At 41.8% G+C, this 20,320-nt stretch overlaps 1 protein-coding gene across 1 annotated transcript in view; it reads left to right on the top strand.

Moving 5' to 3' along the window:
- The window catches only part of EIF2AK3 (eukaryotic translation initiation factor 2 alpha kinase 3), a 72,597-nt gene extending 53,132 nt beyond the window's left edge, over window positions 1–19,465 (top strand). Inside the window, exons 11-17 of the mRNA XM_074951897.1 lie at window positions 783–905; window positions 5,231–5,380; window positions 6,162–6,939; window positions 12,952–13,119; window positions 14,009–14,110; window positions 17,175–17,237; window positions 18,429–19,465. Of these exons, the coding sequence (XP_074807998.1) occupies window positions 783–905; window positions 5,231–5,380; window positions 6,162–6,939; window positions 12,952–13,119; window positions 14,009–14,110; window positions 17,175–17,237; window positions 18,429–18,605 (1,561 nt within the window). The 3' untranslated portion in view covers window positions 18,606–19,465. The remainder of the gene's footprint in view (window positions 1–782; window positions 906–5,230; window positions 5,381–6,161; window positions 6,940–12,951; window positions 13,120–14,008; window positions 14,111–17,174; window positions 17,238–18,428) is intronic.
- The last annotated feature ends 855 nt before the right edge of the window (window positions 19,466–20,320 follow it).

The raw sequence follows: 20,320 nt of genomic DNA, 5'->3' as shown, positions 1-20,320 counted from the left end.
ATAGGAACTGGAGGGAGGACATGCCGCTTCTGGGAGCCGCTTGAGGTAAGCGCCAACCAGAGCCTGCACCCCTAACCCCCTCCTGTGTCCCAACCCCCTGCCCAAGCCCTGATCCCCCTCCTGCCCTCCGAACCCCTTGGTCCCAGCCCGAAGCACTCTCCTGCACCCCCAACCCCTCATCCCCAGCCCAGAACCCACACCCCCAGCCGAAGCCCTCACCCCCTCATGCACTCCAACCCCCTATTTCGTGAGCATTCATGGCCTGCCATACAACTTCCATACCCAGATGTGGCCCTCGGGCCAAAAAGTTTGCCCACCCTTGTTATAGGAGATCTTAGAATTGAATTTGAGCTGCTACCCCAGGTTAAAAGATGAGTTTACGTGTCTTCACTGGTGGTGTAACCTGGGTTAGCGAACATGGATTAAGAACACTTTGTTGTTTTATTTATTCTTTTTTTTTACTGTAAAGACACACCTTTAAATGTCCATAATCTTTATGGTAAGCATACATGCCTTATTGTGTAAAGTTTGTATAATTTCTATTACAGTCTCACCTACAGGCTGCAGCTGAGATTGGGATTGTGCTAGTCACTGTACAAGCACATAATAAAACAGTCCCCTATCCCTAAAGTATTTACAATCTAAATAGATAAGGTGAAATGTGACGGGGAATAGAGAAACAGAGAGGTGAAATGACTTCCAAAGGGCCCACAGCAGGTCGTAGTTTAGACAGAAATAATTGGCATTCAAAATGTTAATAATTAGTAAAATTTTTTGTCCAGGTATTTAACAGATTTTGAACCAATTCAGTGCATGGGTCGAGGAGGATTTGGAGTTGTTTTCGAAGCCAGAAACAAAGTAGATGACTGCAACTATGCTATCAAAAGGATCCGTCTACCTAATAGGTAATGAATGAGCTTATTTATATTTAGAAAAGACAACTTGTTATGGGGTACAATCTTGCAGTTAATTATTTGCTGTTGAACTGATACCCTAGCATCAGTAGGTTAGGATGAGTGATGCACTTTTTTTTTTTTTTAATAATTTTGAGGTTTTCCTGGTGTCAGATGGTTGACAAACTTAACCACAGCAGAGTGGTGGCCCCTTTAAACAGCTTGTGTGAAGTGCTGACAGGGCATCATTTTGCAATGGGATGCTCAAAAAGATGCCAGTGCTGAGTAGGAATTCTCTTAGGTTCCATGAGGAATGGAAACTGGACCTCTTATTATTTGCAGCACTATTAATTTGCTTTTCCCCCTCCACTCCTACCTCTTTTGCTTCACCTTTTCCTTCTCTTTTCTTCCCTCACTCTCCCACTTTGTTCTATCCAACCTTTCCATTTTCTAGTTCCACAACCCTTGCCTTTCTTTCAGCCTTAGGTGGTCGAGCCAAGCTTCTGAATTGCCTTACACAGAGCTTGCAGCACTTCCTTTTAGTGTGAGATGAGAGACTCTGCTTCTGGAAATCTCGAATTAGGGCTTATGTCTACACTACAAACTGTGGTCGATGCAACTTATGTTGGTGTACAGCTGCCAAAGTTTGTATGTCACTCGGGCGCATGCATACTTGGCTGCTTGCAGCGGTGCTGCTCATGCTCACCAGGAGTGCTTGTGTCGATGTAACGTGCTATGCATCACGGGTAGGTATTCCTATGTGCCGTGCTCCGCCATCTGGCGCAATGCCTTTTGAGACATTTTTGCACTATTTTGTGAGATAGTAATGATTCACCCAGGGATCTCTGGAGGAAACAATCAAGTTCTCAGCATGCAGCTTTCTGCATCCCATAATGTCATCCTTATCATAATTTTCATGCCTTTTAAAAAAAAATATTCCATGAACCCCTGCAGCACTGTTTGGGGTCTGTAATCTCTGACAGAAGCCTGAAGCCTGCAGAGCTCTGTATTATTCTCTTGAAACTTTCAAATACAGTAGACACAATTCTCCTGTATTTGCACATCCTCAGGAAGTTTTGCAACAATGGGGGATGTGAAGATTTCTTCAAGGATGATTTGCCAAGGGAAATAGTGAAAAACAATTCAAGGTTGTTGATGGAGTTCATGGAGCAGCTGCAGACATTGAAGTTCCACTTCTGGGCCTGAGAAACAAGCACAGACTTAAGGGTTTGCATCAAAATCCAGGGTTAGCACAATGAGCAGTGGCTGCAAAACTTTTGGATGCAAAAGGCCACATTCCTGGATCTGTGTGCTGAGCAGGCCTCCACCCTTGAGAACACGGACACCAGAATGAGAGCTGCATTGACCATGGAGAAGCAGGTGGCAATCACACTCTGAACACTTGCAATACTGGATTGCTACCAGTCAGTGCTACCATCTTGGAGTTGGGAAAACTCACAATGAGTGGGGTTGTTATGCAAGTGTGCAGGGTCATTAATCGTCTCCTACTGCGCATCACTGTGACTCTGAGCAATGTGTATGAATTTGCAGCAGTGGGGTTCCCAAACTGTGGTGGGGCGATAGCACATATGTCCCTAGTTGGGCACCAGCCCACCTTCCCCCAGTGTACATCAACACAAAGGGTTGCTTTTCTGTGGTGGTTCTGTGGTTTTCTGTTGGTGGATCACAAGGGATGCTTCACCAATATCAGTGTGGGCTGGCTGGGGTGGGTGCTTGAGGCTCGCATCTTTAAGACCTTTGGAGATTTTGAAGTGCCAGTAGTGATCCTGGGGGACTCAACCAACACCTTGCTCACCCGGCTCGAGAAGCCGTACGCTGGCCAGCTCACCAGCACCAAGGAAAGATTTAACTACTGGCTCAGCAGGTATAGAATCACTCAGTATGCTTTTTGGTAGATGGAAGAGACGCTGGCAGTGTTTACTTGCTAATTTGGGTCTCAGTGAGAAAAATATTCCACTGGTTATGATTTTATATCTGCCTGCTGTGTCCTGCATAATATTTGTGAGGAAAAGGGCGGAAAACTGTTTCCAAGATGGAGGGTTGAGATGGAGTATCTGTGCACTGACTTTGAGCAGCCAGACGAAAGGCCACTAAAAGAACCCGACTGGAACTGTGCACTTGAGGGAGGCTTTGAAAGAGCACTTTAATGGTCAGACACAGTTGTATTCTCTGCTGGGGCCTTTGGGTGCTGCTAAGAATTACATAGTGCTTTCTGTACGTTTATAAATATGGGTGTTTTCCTGAACCTATGAATTAGAGACATCCCTGTGTACATAAACAGTGCTCTGCCTGGCCTCCCCACCCCTGCCTAACCCAACGGGGGAATGAAAAGCGGGTGCCAACTCCAACTCTTTGTTGTACCTCTACCTCTTCTCATACGAGTAAAACCAATGACAAGTCAATGTCTGTGTCTTAACTTGGGGAAGGGCCAGGTACTATCTTTAAACGTTATAAGGAAAAACGCATGCACATATTTACCTGTGTTCTCTTCCCCGTTGTCATGCTCATCTGCACTCGCCTGATGGGACTGGCTAGACTGTGGTGGAGTCTCAAATAGGTCCTGGCTCGTGGCATAGCTGGAGCCCCCTGCCCAGTCTCTCCCCTCCCCCGCCGCCTTCCTCCTTACTGTTCATGGCCAGGGTATCTGTCTCGGGTTCCTCTGAGGTATCCGTGGTGGTCTGCAAGATGAGGATTGTGACGAGTATGGCATGCAGCTCAGTGTAAAAATGGCAGGTCTGCAGCTCAACACACATTGATCGTTGTACTCCCTGGCTTTGTAGGATGCCTGGCACGGTCCTTTGCTTTCCTGCAGCACTGCTGCTGATCCCTGTTTAAGCCTTTGGCTGCATCCCCTGTGGAAGCTTTTGGTAGATACAGCCTCTTCTCCCCACAGGCTCAGGAGATCCAGTACATCCTGTTACTCCAGTCAGGAGCACGTCTAGTGTGTGTAGTTGGCATGGTTGGTTGGGCAGTTGCACACAACAAGGGAGAGCTTCAGAGTGTGCTTGCCAAAGTGAGCTATCAGAAAAGTCATTTCAAATATATGTGGGGAGTTTTAAAGGGGGCTTCTGGTATCTGATCCCTGGGCAGTCACGTTTACCATTGTGATCTTAGCAGTTGCTCTTTCAGGGCATTATGGGACAGCAACTGGAGAACTGTTAGGCTCAACACAGGTCACGCAGTGTCTACACTTGCACTGTGTTGACCTAGGCAGGTTGGCCATGGCTCCATGCCATTCGAGGAAGTGGTATTACTGCATCTACTGTAACAGGTCACTTACATTGGTAGGAGACCAATCTGAAAGTAAGATGCATGCTCAAATAAGTCAATTTACATCAGCCTAACATTGTAATCTATACCAGGCCTAGAACAGAAGCAGCCCTGCTGGAAGGGAGAGAGGGCTAAGCAATTAAATCTGTTTTCTTCATAAATATATTAACCTACGAGTGAAAATAACTCACTTAAGGTTTTGTTCAGAAAATTGTGCAAGTACTGTATCTGAATTTTACCCTGTCCTACAGCTCGCCGTTGAATGAAACAATTGTGATTTGACTTTAGTTAGTTAGTCTTCTAAAGAGATTTTGCACTTGGCCCAGTAACTAGAACACTGGTCAGGGAATCATAGGCCTGAGTTCTATTCCCTATTTGCTGTGTTTTCCCCATCGGTAAAACCTGGATCAACTTTACTCTCGTGTAAAGCTCTTTCCGTGAATGATGCTCTATAAATGCTACTTAAAGAATTATGCATCATAACTAATTTTCTAGATTCTTTACTGTAATTAAAGGTTGTATTTTTCTGCTGTTCCTGTGGGAGTTAAGTGGGGCAATGACTCTAAACACAAACACTTCTATATGTTACAGTTTAAAGTCCTTGGTGCTGGAGTAGTTTGACATAAAATGAATTTAATTTTATCCTGCAAAACCTTAATTTCCTTTGTTTAGTTTTTGCTTTTGTGTATCTAAGAGTCCTCTGCATACCTGAGGCATATTCCTTCTAACCCTTTCCCCACCTCTAGAGAATGACTGAGACTAGAATGAGATGAAAAGTCTCCTTTTATGTTGCTCCTCCTTAGTTGAAAAAGAGATCTCTGAGTGGGTGTGCTCATAACTACTGAACTTGCGGTATCTGTAGCACTCTTAACTGCAGGGAGAGAGGCTGAGGAATTTAAGATGGATCTTCCTCAGATCTGTGCAGAATAATACCAATAGACCAACTCATACTAGTCTAGCTTTGGTTAAATTTCAGTGCTTAAATCCTCTTCAGAAATGCCTGAGTAAGACTATTGCTTTATGTGATATTTTTTGTTTAATCCTAGGGAATTGGCTCGTGAAAAGGTGATGCGTGAAGTTAAAGCATTAGCTAAACTTGAGCACCCAGGTATTGTTCGATATTTCAATGCATGGCTGGAAGCACCACCTGAGAGATGGCAGGAAAAAATGGATGAACTGTGGATAAAAGACGAAAGGTAATATACCATTTCTGAATCTTTTGAAAGCAATACTGTGTTTAGTGATGGGATGGGAAGGCTGATGATCTATTCAAGAAATATACAGAGACCAGCCAGTATAGACAAGGTTATAAACTTTTAAACTAAAGTTGATGGACTTAATTAGCAATGTACAAATATGTTACGTCTCGTTTAAAATGTTTTTCTTAGTCTGTGTACTCTATCCTTTTAATCAAATTCTGATTTCTGCCTATGGGAGATCCTAAAGCACTTTGCTTGACTTTTGCACTTGGGCCTTTTTGTGATTAGAAGTTTCTTCTTTTGCTACAATGTAATTTTAAATTTTACAACCATGGCTTCAGTTTCCAAACTGCATACAAAAGCATCTTTTAATCACCATTTCAAGGGGTATTCTACTAGTTTAACCCCTTCTGTGCTACAATAAAAGAATAATTTCGCACAATGAACACTGCCTGCTAAACTTTTCTGGTCCATTATATGACCTCTGTATTTTCATTTAGTGAGTTTCAGGATTTTTGATTGATAGGGTCTTCATAGTGTATTACGAGTATAGAGGGAAAAACAATGCTGTCAGTAAGAAATATAAATAATGAAGGATCCTGATTGTTAATAACTCTGCTTGTGTTTTCTAATTTATTACTATGACATGCTTTACTTTCCACTAGTAAAGCTAATAGGGATCTTACTAGATCCCCTTAAATGATCCGTATTATCTGCAGACAATGCATTTAGGATTAAACCCAATTCTGTAGTATTAATCTGACTTTCCTTTTTTTAGTACTGACTGGCCACTCAGTTCTCCCAGTCCGATGGAAGTTCCATCATTCAAAATTAGAACAGAGCCATTCCCTACAAAGGAGCACATTGAAGTTATTGCTACATCACCACAGAACGTTAAGTCTTTCTCTGTGGGGATAGCTTGTGGCCAGTCCGATTCATCAGAGAGCCAACTTTCTCCAGTGGAGTTCTCTGCCACTGACAACCGGGACTTGAACCAGTCAGCAGATCTGATGTTAAACCTGCAGGACAGTGTCCTTACAGACTGTGATATAGAGGACAGTACTGTTGATGAGACTGATCCAGGCCACTCCTTTGAACTTTGTCCTCCAGCTGTGCCTGGTGTACGGCTGAGGGAGAGGACCTCTTCCTCCATTGTATTTGAGGATTCTGGCTGCGATAACACTTCCAGTAAGGAAGGTAACAGAAGTGATGCTTCACATGACTACTGCCATTGTGAGGAAAAAGCAACAAGTGCAAAAGGATTTGAGAATAGGAAATCTCCTTCAGGAAGCTCTCTGTCTGTTTCTCCACCAAGACCAACAAGTTTAAGTCTGGACCTTTCTAAAAATACTGCAGAAAAAGTCAAACCCACCTCGCCAAAAGTATACCTCTATATCCAGATGCAGCTGTGCAGGAAGGAAAACCTCAAAGACTGGATGAACAGAAGATGCACAATAGAGGAGAGGGAAAGAGCAGAGTGTCTGCAGATATTCCTGCAGATAGCTGAGGCAGTTCAATTTCTTCATGGTAAAGGACTAATGCATAGAGACCTCAAGGTTTGTATTGATAAAGGAACACTATCCAGATCTTGTGCCTTTGACTATCCAGCATGATCTAGTGAACAGTGTGCATCACTAGAAGCCTGGAGCTCCTGAATTGTAAACCTAGTTGTCTCTAACTCACTGTGTGTCCTTGGGCAGGTGTCCTTTCTCTCTCCCCTTCTGTGGCCTTGTCTTTGCTGCAGTGTTAGCGCAAGTTATGTGCCTTCCAGTTACCTCCTCTTGACTTAACCTGGCCCAAGTGAGAACAGTCACACTGCAAAACAATGCGTGGGTAGCACAGAGTGTATTAACAGCATGGAGTAGCTGAGTCCCCATTGCATTATTAGCTTGAGCTTCAGCACCTCTTGAGCTTCAACCCACACCCACAGATGGGCCAATTAGCTCAAGTTTAAAGCACCACTTTAATCTAGCTTGAGTTTTTGTGTGTGTGTGGGATAGAGTTAGGGGTAGCGCGTGAGTTATACCTCAAACTAAGGCTTCAGTAAAGCCAAGCCCTGTGTTTTTTTTCCCCCATTGAGGTAGTAGATAGTATCTCCTACCTCAACAGGGTGTTATGAGAGTTAGTTAATGTTTGTACAGTGCTTTGGAAATACACTTGTCCAGGTGCGGTAAATATTACCATTAATTATGGCTATGAAGATTTCCCAACTATAGGATTATTCCTACCAGGCACAGTTAAGCTGCATTCATTATGACATCCTTTAGTTCACTCTGTTTCCAGTGGAGTTACTTTATGGTAGCGTGCACCTTAGGTGGTTGTTGAGCTAGAGGGCATAGTTAGTTTCCATTTTGAAATCAGTTCTACAATTCAAAGTTAACCAGCTAATACTGGTATCTCTCTTCTTCCCTTTGCTAGGAACTCTGGTTATAGAAGGTAAAAAGTGCTGTAACTCCAGAATTGAAAATTAAACTACTCGCAGTTGAATTCTTGGACCAATGCCAAAACCCCAGTACAACTGGTCTGAGGGTTGTAATGTCTTTTTAATGTCTGATATCTATTAAAACATCAGGGCTAGACGTGAATGCTGTTCACCATGGGGAAGCTGTTGCAGTGTTTGTTTCTAGTTCTGATGGTTTGAGATATTGGGGTCTTAAATTAAAATAGCATCATTCTGATTGTCATTGTACCTTTTCCCCCTTCACTTAAATTCTGACCTGACTTTAGTGGCTGCTGGCTCTAGAACTTCTAGCGTTAGAATCACTGTTGTACACCATCACTAGTTACTGATGAATCTCGAAACTTAGATTCTATTTGTACTTCACTGTTGCTGCTTCTCCCGATGAATTCTGAAAACCTGAGTTCCATGCTGTTGCTGACATCAGAGGTAGTTCCTGTTTGGTTGAGGAGCTGTCATTGCCCAATTAATTGGAGTAAATATTGAACTTGGAAGGACAAAATAAAGTCCACATTTTTTTCCCCACTTATGTGAAATGTTATAGCTCCTCAAACATGGAAACAGTAACTGTTTGACATTGACTGCAACACACAGTCAGGCTGTGCTGGGGAAGGCAGCCATCACAGGTACAAAGAATTTTAAGGTTTGTGCAACTACCAACATTTACAGAGTTCAAAATCAGTTACAACAGCAAAAATATGCCAGAGTTAGAAACACTTGGAACCAGTCCAAATATTTTTGGGACCAGCAAACTTCTTTTACTATTGATTTTTGAACCAAGAATCAGAAATTTTAATCCCTGAGAAACGGAACAGAAGGATAATTTTCAGATACTTTAATTGTAAACATATTGGTACCTTGCCGCACATGGGGGGGGGGGGGAGAGGAGTTATTAAAACACAATAGTAATAATACTACTATAGGTATCTTATAGCTTTCTTAGAGCCTTTCATTGGGCTCAGTGGCTTAAACTGGTTCTCCAATACAAGGGTACTGAGGTTCTTCTTTGAGTGCTTGCTCATGTCCATTCCATTGTAAGTGTGTGTGCTTGCCACATGCATTGGTGCCGGAAGTTTTTCCCTCAGAGGTATCCATAGGGGATTGGCTCTGGTGCCCTCTGGAGTGGCACGCGTATGACACGGTATAAGGGGCACTGCCAGCTCCCCCCACCCTCGGTTCCTTCTTGCCGGAAACTCCGACAGTGGGGAAGGAGGGCTGGTCATTGAATGGACATGAGCAACACATCTCAAAGAACACCAGTTACAGAACAGGTAACTGTCTTTCCTGTAGATCTTGAGTTAGAGCTCTGCTCTTCTAAACCAGCAGTTGTGAGTTAGAATCTTGCGGGGGCCTCCTAAAAGTTTTATAGACACTGGCAAGGAGGTGGATAAGATATTCTAAATCTCTCCCATTTCTCAATTCTTGCTTAGTATAAGCAGCATTCGGGGTATTCCCTTGAATTAACAACGTTCTTTATTCAGTGTCCCAAAAAAGTGTCTAAAATCTGTATCTTGCAGCTACGATATTGGGATGCTGTTTTACGAGGGAAGCTTATGAGTTTTCTTGGTAGAATCAACAAGTTAGTTTATTCACTTTTTTTTTCTGTGGTTCTTGAAACTTACTGGAACAAATCGTTACCGAATTCTGTGGTTTGTCCAATATAATAAGAGGTTGTTTGTACCATTTTAGTAAGTAACCACACTTCGTTAACTGTGTAGTTCCAGGATTGTTCATTATAAATACAGGTATTTAAGGCTCACACTGATCAGAGCTGGCCTCATTTCCAGTTAAAAGGAATTTATGCTATTCCCTCAACCAGTGAGAGATGTCACACTTCGATTTCATTGGAAGGGAATGAGCCACGTGAACATAAAACTGTCGTTTTCATTATAATGCCAGAATGACACCACAAGACGAAAGGTCTCACTGGATGGGAAACCTTGCAGGCAGAGTTCCCTAACCAGGCAGCAGTTTTCCAGAAATGCAGTTTGGTCCATTGCTGACATGAAAAAATCATACTACTGAGAACTTCTTTATCTTGTTCAAAGAATGTTCTAGAAAAGTTTTCTGAGAGTCTGAGTGATTGCCACATCCCTCTAAAGTTTCCCTTTGAGCTGTTACCTTACATCAGAGAGTATATTGCTTGATCTTTTCCTCTCAGGAAGCCATTCTTCCTTGTTTACTCATTGGCTTGTTTTTGCTGCCATTTGCAATGTTTGAAAGTTCCAGATCTCCTTGATTGCTTGAAGCTATAGGCTAGGCTAGGTAAAGGGAGAGAGGATGGGGGGGAAAAAAAAATCTGTTCTTAAGGGACCAATTCCCCTTCTTCTGAGAATCCCTCCCTCTCCCTATCCATAACACTTCCTTCCTTTTCATTGTCTTGGAGGAGGAAGTGTAATCTTGTCTTCAACTTCCTGCATGTCAGTAAACTGGAGACAACCTGAGGCTATGGTATCTAAATCACTAGTGGAGGAATCTGTGCCCAGAAGACTAGTTCCATACTACAGTCTGAAATACGTATTTTGGTAACTCACCTACAGGAAGAGAAGGTTGGGGAAGGGAGAGTTTTTATTCATTTTAGTTGGGAGGTGTTCATACACTGGTGATGAGGGCCATATAAATACCTTTATAGATAACTTGAGGATGTTCTGCATTTACAAGGTGGTAATTATCCTGCACTAAAACTCTCAAGGCCCAGGTATTCGTTTTAGGAAATTATTGTAGGAAACAAACCCTGAAGCTGAGTTCACCAGCTCCGGGAGTGATTATTACTGAATTAACAAGGCACTCCCTGTCTGTAGATTTATACCATGTTCATCTCAGAGCTGTCTACGCTTTTGACACACAAGTCAACAGACTTTTTTTTGCTCACTCATCCCGCTACCCCACACCATGGGCAGGTGGCAATGGTGGAAGAGCCAAGGTAGTGAGGTGTGCTTTGGAGATGATGGTGGTCAGGTTTGTAACCATTGTTTACTCTTGTGGAAAAGCATTCCACAGCGCCAGCTCTGCCAAGGAAGTTTTGTTCCCTGCTCCACAGTTAACGGACAATCAACGTGTCCTGTGTCCTCTCAGCCGTGCACTTCCCTGTAATCTGGTGATGAATTCTGAGGGGAGTAGACTTCCTCAACTCCCTCTAGCCATCTCTTCACCTAGCCCCATTCCTAATGTCTCATCCATCCCTGCTTCTTCTGGCCCCTTCTTAAAGTCCACCCTTTCTCCACTAAAATAACTCCTTTCATGTGTTTAATATCTGGAGTAGTGGGAGGGTAGGCAGCCGTGTGTGTTGTGGGCATGTCAGTAGGAAGTTCTGAGGGCACTGACCAAACAGAATAGAGACTCGCAGCACATTATTTAGAAATAACCACTGTTATATAGATGATCTTCTCTGTGTGCAGCATTGTGTGTATAGACACACACCATAAACGTCGTTATGGGTCAGAAGCTATAAGGCATTCCTGAGCCGCTCTTTGTGAGATCATTCCATTTCTATATAATTCAGAAGTAGCTATTGCTAGTGATTTGTGTTTTCTGGCAGTTAGTAAGCTGGGGCTGAGGCAAAGCTGAGACTAGTTCACTACTACATTCATAAACCATAAAAATATTAGATTTTAAATCAGGAATTATCTTTTTGTTCCATTGTGGATATACTTGTCTGGCTTTCCAGCAGTTAAATCAGCATAATATCTGTAGGAAAGCAGGACTTAATTCTCAACTTTCCATTATGTTTGTAATGTTGTAATTAAGAGTGTTGTTGCAGTTTGGGTCAAAACTACTCAGAAGGGAGTGTGGTCTACAGGTCAGATCAGGGGACTGGGAGTCAGCACTACAGATGTCCATTCCTGACCCAGCCACTGATTTGTGACTTAATTCCCAACCCAGCCAGGTGATCAAAGGGGAATCAGGAACCTCTCTGTGACTCAGGCTATGTCTCCACTGCATACCAATGTAGACAGTGTTTAGGGTATGTCAAGCTACATGCTGCTGTGAAAAGCAGGCTGTGTCCACACTGTGGCATGTAGCTACATGTCAGTGAAAGGCTCTGGCAGGGAGGAGGCAGCAGGGAAAGTCTGGCAGTTCCCTGCTGCCTTCCTCCTGCCAGAGCCTTTTCTCCACTTCCAGAGTATTTCCCTGTGGCGGGGAAAGGCTCCAGCAGCAGGGAGGCAGCAGGAGACTGCACTGCTAAAAAGAGCAATATAGACAGGAAGACACTGCTTGGGCAAGTAGAAACCGTATTTGATATATACCCAGGTACATACCCACAGACTTCAGGCATGTCTTTACTCGTCTAAGCAGTGCTTCACGGTCTACACTGCTATTTACACCCCTGCTGGGGGCATCCTATATAGGCATACTACATGCTGCTGAAAGAAGTGTGCCATGTAGATGCACCTTTAGTTGCCCCCACTCTTACTCCAGGAGTGTTTCCCTCAGAGATGTTGACAATAGATATTTGTAAAGTGTGTTCAACCCTCTACAGGGAGACAGTAGCAAACCACTGTCAGTTAAAGGGTTTTAAAGAAAGTGAGACTTCAGTTAATGTTGAATGCTCTTTGCCAGAGTAACTGGGATTCTCAGTTAAGTAAATCTATATTTTGCAGTTCACCTTTAATATAGTCTGCCTGAATGAATTGCTGTAGATAGAGAGAAAAGGAGAACTTGTGGCACCTTAGAGACTAACCAATTTATTTGAGCATAAGCTTTCGTGAGCTACAGCTCACTTCATCGGATGCATACTGTGGAAAGTGTAGAAGATCTTATTATTTACATACAAAGCATGAAAAAATACCTCCTCCCACCCCACTCTCCTGCTGGTAATAGCTTATATTACCAGCAGGAGAGCGGGGTGGGAGGAGGTATTTTTTCATGCTTTGTGTGTATAAAAAGATCTTCTACACTTTCCACAGTATGCATCCGATGAAGTGAGCTGTAGCTCACGAAAGCTTATGCTCAAATAAATTGGTTAGTCTCTAAGGTGCCACAAGTTCTCCTTTTCTTTCTGCGAATACAGACTAACACGGCTGTTACTCTGAAACCTGTAGATAGAGAGGTAAAGGCTTTTGTTTCATGTTTGTAATTCTTTTTATCTCTCATCTGATTGGTTTTCCAGCCTTCCAATATATTTTTCACAGTGGATGACATAGTAAAGGTTGGGGACTTTGGTCTGGTAACTGCTATGGACCAAGATGAGGAGGAAGAATCTGTTCTTACTCCAATGCCAGCTTATGCCAGACACACGGGACAAGTTGGGACCAAACTTTACATGAGCCCAGAACAGGTGAAGTTTTTCTCTTGCACGATGCAGTGTCATGAATGGATTTAATTCTCTTCTTGAAAAAAAGATGTGAAAAGATGTAATGTCTTTTTAAAGTTTATTTAATTTATTTCTGCATACCAGACAAGTATTAAGTGATCAGGATCAACTTCATGCCATGATTGTGTATGCTCCGATATTGGGGTTATCAAGAGCTGGAGTTCGACATCCACTTGTGTACATACATGCCTGTACACACATCTTTCCAGCACTGACTTATGTGAACCCACATGATGGAGTTCACACGAGCTTTTTTTTTTTTTTTTTTTTTTTAAGTCCAACTGCACATGCAGGGGTTGGTGCTGGAAAAGTGCACGTGCAAAATTGGGTGAGTGCACGTGGAAGCCACGTTGAGGCCCCACTGAAAATCCAGCCTAGGAATTGAAGGAATAATGACCTTATTCCTGGTAATATATAGCAGATTCCCAAGGTGCAGGACCTTGTAATATATAGCAGATTCCCAAGGTGCAGGACCTTGATCTGTTTTTTAGCTTGGAGGATTGTAACTTGATGTGATCAGAGTTCTGTTCGGGTTCTTATGCTGTGCCCATCAAAGTAAAATTTCAGTATGAACTGAAATCTGATATTGTCATTTTCAGTGTTACTTTTAAAACATTACTTGTAAAACTTGTTCAGTTATGCTTCTAAGGAAAGACCATTACTGTTCTCTATTCAGATAAAATCTGAATACTTGAATAGAGTGTCTGATGAATCACCCTCTTCAGCCCTGTACAGAACTGATTGTGTGCGTTGAACTAAACGGGGTTTTATGTGTTCCATAGTGATTTCAGATGCACTGATCAGTACTATCAGAACACTGCAAGTAACATGAACCTGATTTTGCATTTTCCAGATTTATGGGAACACGTATTCACACAAAGTGGATATCTTCTCTTTGGGACTGATTCTGTTTGAGCTACTTTACCCCTTTAATACTCAGATGGAGCGGGTTAGGGTAGGTATGCTCTTGTGCAAAAATACTATTCTCAATTCCACCATTTCTGTTTATAATGTACTGTATGAAAGTGGCTTACCACATATTTGTGTGAGGTTATTACGATACAGCAGTAAGACATGACAGAATTGGCTGCAGTGTAATAAAGAATTGTTTGTGTCAACCTCCAAGCAGAGTGACATGGAGCAGTATGCAGAACTTGTACAGTAGAGCAAATATGGGCAATTTAATTATGAGGCCATAATTTCTTCATCTCTACAGCCATCTAAGGGAAGCTATAGAACTAGAATTTACCAGAACCCAGAGATCACATTACAGCTTTTGAGTTGAAACCCAATTCTTGGATCCATTTTCTATGTCACCTTCTTCCTTTCACCCCACCCGCTCTCTCTCCTTTCTTCTCCTCCCCTTCCTCCAAAACATCCAGGGAAGGTTTCTGCTTCTTTTCCCTGCTTTTGAAGTCCATCCAGTCAGAACAGACTTCCTGACCTTAAAGCAGCCTTGCCTACTTCTCCAGCAATAGGGTGACTCTCGTTGTTCACATGTTGCATTAGCCATGAATTGGGGAGAGGTTACTGGTGTTTCCTGCTACAGTCTGTTGTATCATAATTCCCACTTAACAGTGTCCTGTTAGGAAAATCTGATTTAGAAAAACGCATATTGCTCCTTGAGAATTCATTCACAGCAGAGGAATGAGGGCCAGGGAAGGAGCCTTGCCTGCCCTTGGTGAATAGTGGTCTATGTAGGAGAGGACATGTGGTTGTTTCTACCATGGTTAGTTATTGACACAAATGGTAGATTTAAATTCTTTGTGAAGTGGACTGTTTTGACGTAGTTCAAATTTTGTATCACAGGCCTGCCACTGAACATAACTCTGACCTGAAAGTGTGCGTGTGCGTGTGTGTGTGTATTTTCCACTGCATACATCTGATAAAAGTGAGTTTTAGCCCACGAAAGCTTATGCTCAAATAAATTTGTTAGTCTCTAAGGTGCCACAAGTACTCCTTTTCTTTTTGCTGATACAGACTAACACGGCTATCACTCTGAAATCTGTTTCCTATTGCAGTATGGCACTCCACTGGGTAAGGAGTCCTAATAGCTGTGGGGTTTTATAATCTATATGAACATGGCCCCAGGAGAGCAAGGGTAATTGCTTAACTTGAGTCACTTGTTGCGAAAACCATTTCTAATTCTGCTTTTCCAGAAACAGAAAATAGTAACATTAAATTTACTGGGACACATTTCCCTAAAAACACTTTTCCTTCTCATCCTCAGGCAAGAAGCCCATAAAATGAGTAAGATCATTGTCTGTCCACTTTCTGCCATGGATGCAGAAGCAAACCTGTAAGTCAAGGGAACAGGACTCTAAATTGCACTGCATCCAGAGTGCTACCTCCAGGAGCCTGTCTGTACAGCAATTTCATTCACGGAAAGCCAGGGTGTAAATCTGCAATGCACCAGCAGTAGATCAAAGCACCCTACAGAACTGTTAGTGCATGATAGCAGGATCGACATGGACACTTAGTGCACAGCAGGCTGGGGTGCTGTAGATTTACACCCTGGCTTGCCATGCAGTGACTGTCTGTATGGACAAGCCCCATGAGTCTATGGCTAACCAGAAGCGAAATCTCCCCTTTTTTTGTTTTCACTGTATTTTCTTTAGTGTTTTATTTGTGTGTGTGTGTGAGTGTGAGAGAGAGAGAGAGAGACCCTTGACTTCAGCTAATCCTACTCAGGATGGCATTTTAGCTAATCCTGTGCTCACTTCCTCCCCCATCAGCTGTCTCCCACTCACCTGTCATGCTGGTAAGGAAGGGCTGTTCAATTGGCTCTTTGAACTACCCATGATTGAGCACTAGTAGCCAAAAATAAGAGTCCTCTCCGTGACCTGTTAGCTAGGCAGTAGTGCCTTACCCCCAATAAAATCTGGGCAACAGACAAGGAACGGAGAGCTTAGGACTCAGAGCATGAGAGTCATTTCTGCCCCTTCCTCAGACCAAAGCCGCAGGGCTCAGGCAGATGTGGGGCTGTGGCAGTGCAAGTTACTACTAAATTAGAACATCAAATGCTGATCTGTTTAGTCCTACAAAGAGAGCAGGATTCTTCAGATGACATCCTGCTTAATCCCCAGATTTCAGTGCCCTTTTCCCATGAAACTGTTTTTCCTGGCCGTGTTAGAACAGCCATCATCACCCAGCGGCATGACTCGTCAGGGATTTAGACGTCTCAGTTCCTGGATAATAATATTTGACTGACTTTAAGCTTCAGATTTTGTGTTCAAATTGCTGCAAATGGGGCCCTTTTTTTAACAAAGTCAAATTCAAAGCATCTCCTGTTTCTAAGGCATGCTCAAATGGGTCATGGGTTAGTACTGGAAATTAAGGCATATTAAATTCATTATTAGCTGCAGCAGCATAGTAATTTGTAACTATAATTGACTGGGGAAAATATTTCCACTAGAGGGAGCCAACGCGTTTGGTATGCAGTGAACATGGACTGTAACGGAGATAGGTTATGTTGCACAAAGGCAACTAAGTTTCTAATGAATTATAAAACTTGTAATCAATCTGTTCATTAGTCCCTAAGTATGAAGTAGGTTTGAATATCCATTTGGCTTTCTAAGATCTGTAGCTGGTGATCTTAACCTTGATTGTCCTAGGTGTAATACAGACAATTCCAAGTGTCCCTAGCAGTACACTGTCCATAATATTGCTCTTTTGACGGTACTCGGCTGGACCAGAAAAGAATTACTATGGGGAAGCGGCTGGGTTTCTTAGCATTACAAACCCAGAACTCTTCTGTCACGTCTCTGAGTGCAAACTCTGTCCCATGGGAAGCAGTGACTTGCATGTTTATTTAAGTGCATAGTAATTCTAACCAATCACATAAGTCTTAATAAACACTACCGTTTTTCTCTTGTTCATCAGCAGTATTAAAAGTATTGTGCCGGACTGATTTGTTTGTGTAGTGCATTTTGTTAGTATTTGTAAGTTAGTATCTTAACTTTGAGAACAATAATTAAATGGGCAAGATGTTTAATGACCCCTTTTTAATAATGTTACAGACGTTAACTGAAGTACGAAGTTTGAAGTTTCCACCATTGTTTACTCAAAAATATGCACAGGAGGTAAATATATTTTATCTTAGTTCTATATTACAAAGTAACTGGAATGCCAAGTGGCAAAGACAAGAGAAGTAGTTTTAGCTGTTCTGTTTTTAAACCAAATTCCTATTTCAGGTACTTTACTGTGCCTCTGAAATAAGGAGTAGTAATTTTTAAATCACAGTGCTGTAAACTGTACACTGATACCTTTTGCCCCACATAGTCTAATTGCTATGAGTTGAAAATATCTGGTTTTGCTAATGTGGGAGCATGCACCTTACATAATCTCTTTTCCCATCCATCCCATCCTCCTGTTTTAAATCCATATTCATAATGCAGGAAACAGTCCTAGATAAGTGAAACTGGGGCTGCAGATGAATTCTCTCACACACCCTTGGGAACCAACTATTAGAGTTGAATCTCGTTAAGGGGAAAATTGTGTAAGAAAATATATATCATGGGGGCATGACATGCCATATTTTGGGTTGTCAAATCTGTCCCTCTAAAGCAGTAGGATAACTTCAGAGGAAGAGGGTTCTAATTTGAAAAAACCCTTCATGAGAAATTGAGTCTCTCTCATTTCCAGTTTCTTTTCTGGCTGCTTCAGCCCTGTACTCAGACTAGATCAGCCTCCTTCTCCAGCTACCTCTTCAGCCTGACTTCTACAGGTGTGGTCTGCTGTGAGTACTGAGCTGAAGTGAGATTAAAGGTGCGTTATTTCTCTGAAGGTACAGTAAATATTTAGTTTTAACTATTTCAAATATGTATTTAATGTGTATTTACTTATATTATGCTTTGACACATTGAGTTTCCCTTTAAGACTAGCTATCAGTAGTTCCTTAAATCTAAGGATTGAGTGCATGCTTAAGGGAAACTTGGCCCAACATTTGTAGAGTTTGTAAATGTGCAATTATTATTTTTCCCCTTTTGCTTTATTAAAAGATCTTGGGCCAAATTTGACTAGACAAGTGGGCCTTTAATCCTTTAGACATAAGGGTCAATCTGATGCCACTGTGAATCCAGATTTCAGGCCTTTTATACACTCCCAACTACTGTGCCAAAGGATTAATGAACAAATTGCTAGAAAAATATTTTGGGGTGTCTTCTAGTTGTTCATGCATCTAAAACTAAAGCTAGAACATTAAGTACCAAAGCCATCTGAAAATAGTTTTGCTGTCTGAAATGTCACCTAGGACATCATTTGTTTTCTTCTAGTACACTATGGTAAAGCACATGCTCTCTCCAAGTCCCACTGAAAGACCAGAGGCAGAAGACATCATAGAAAACTCTTTATTTGAAGACTTAGAACTCCCAGCAAAATCACTGCTTAGGCAGAGGTCACGGACAATGAGTTCCTCTGGAATTAAGCATTCAAGACAACCAAGCAAATAATTGGGCATAATTATCCTGAGTATACTCAACACATCTCAAAGTGACTATTCAGCAGGCCGGAACCTCTGGCACGTAATGTTGTTCTCTGAAACAGTTGTTCTTGATTTCTCACGTTATGCAGAAAACAGGTTGGATGGAGCTCCGTTAATCTTGTTCACTATTGTTAGATGACCCAATGCAAGCCAATAACTAAACTTTTTGCATTCCATTACTCTTTCTACCTTGACCCTCATAGGTTGATTGCTCCAGCACACTGCTTCCATTTTGTTTGGATACTGTAAATGTTAGCTGTCTGGGGAAACTGGAGAGATCTGTAATATGTAAATAGAATTAAAATACTGTATTTTTATAGAATAAATTAGTCTCTAAACCTGATGACTATATTCCCTGATCTCTCTCCTCTCTGGAGAAATGAAGGTGATCTTGAAACTTTGAAAAATCATGACTCCATTTTTGTCCCTGGTGGGTAAACTGGGAATCTGCACTATTTTTAAAGTAAAAGTATCACAGGTGTACATATGGTCACTATTCATAGCCTGTCTTTAGAAGAACTGGTGGATTGTATTTCCACACCATAGTAGATTTTAGGGGATGTGTTTTGTACTAACAAGCCTGTAGAGAGCAAAAGGAGGTTTTTGTCCCCCGCTCCTCCTCCCCAAAAAAGGTTATAGATACTGATATGAAGAGCCATAGTAAGAAATTAAGCATATATCAAAATCTTGAAATTCTGGAATTTTTAAACCTAATTAAGTCATAAGTATGTTATGTAATAGTGTAGATTTGTACTTTTTTAAATCAACTGTAGGCATTTGTGTCATCTGCTAATTTAACTGCCTAATGCAAAGCTTTTATTGTTCATTGTAAATATGTTCATTTTTATTTATAAAATGCAGAATCAATCCGTTTGGGTTGGTGGTGTACAGAATGCACTTACTACAGTTGTGGAGTGCATTAATTATTGTGACTTCTTTCAAGTCTAAATGATTTAATAAAGTTTTTTATTTAAAGCTTTATAGTTGCTTTTCTTTAAAAACAAAAACTATACACAATAAGCAACCCAGATGGCAGCTTTACATGGGCTGAAGGGGATAGAAAAGCCAGTTCTCCAACTTATTTTACTTTTGTGTCAAGTTCAGTTTTATTATTTGCACTGTGACAAGTCTGATTCTTACTAACTTACAAGACTGAGGTGGGACTTTCAGCTGTGCTAAAATGTCAGTTGATGGAGGAGCCACACGAGAAGGAGACAGATACTGAGACTTTCTCTTAGGAGAATTAACCTTTGTCCTGAAATTTCTGAAGACTGGTCTTAGTCTAGAGATGAGTGTATTGGGGAAGTTTGAAGAAAATAATTTTAATACTAAAAATTTTTTTGTGTTGATGCTTTTGTTCTTGTCATAAATATAAAGGGAACTCACAGGTTTGTCTGATATCTTGAAGTCTTAGTCCTTGATGAGGACTTTTTCTGTCTCTCTTCCACAAAATGCGCTTCTAGTTAGGACCTATGAGTGAGTCAGGTTGGTGTACTATAGACCAGAGGAGTGTCAAAGGTCTGTCACTGAATCCAATTGACTCCAGCATCTGACTGAAGTGACATTTTATGTCATGGTAACAGAAGGCTCTAAGGATATATCTTCCCTGCAATTAAACATTTGCAGCTGCCCACACCAACTGACTCGGTCTCCTTGGGCTTGGGCTTCAGGGCTGTAAAATTG

This window comes from Natator depressus, chromosome 4 (assembly GCF_965152275.1).
Source record: "Natator depressus isolate rNatDep1 chromosome 4, rNatDep2.hap1, whole genome shotgun sequence".
Lineage (NCBI taxonomy): Eukaryota > Metazoa > Chordata > Testudines > Cheloniidae > Natator > Natator depressus.
Note: the sequence above shows the minus strand (reverse complement) of the source record. Positions and strands in the feature narration are given on the sequence as shown.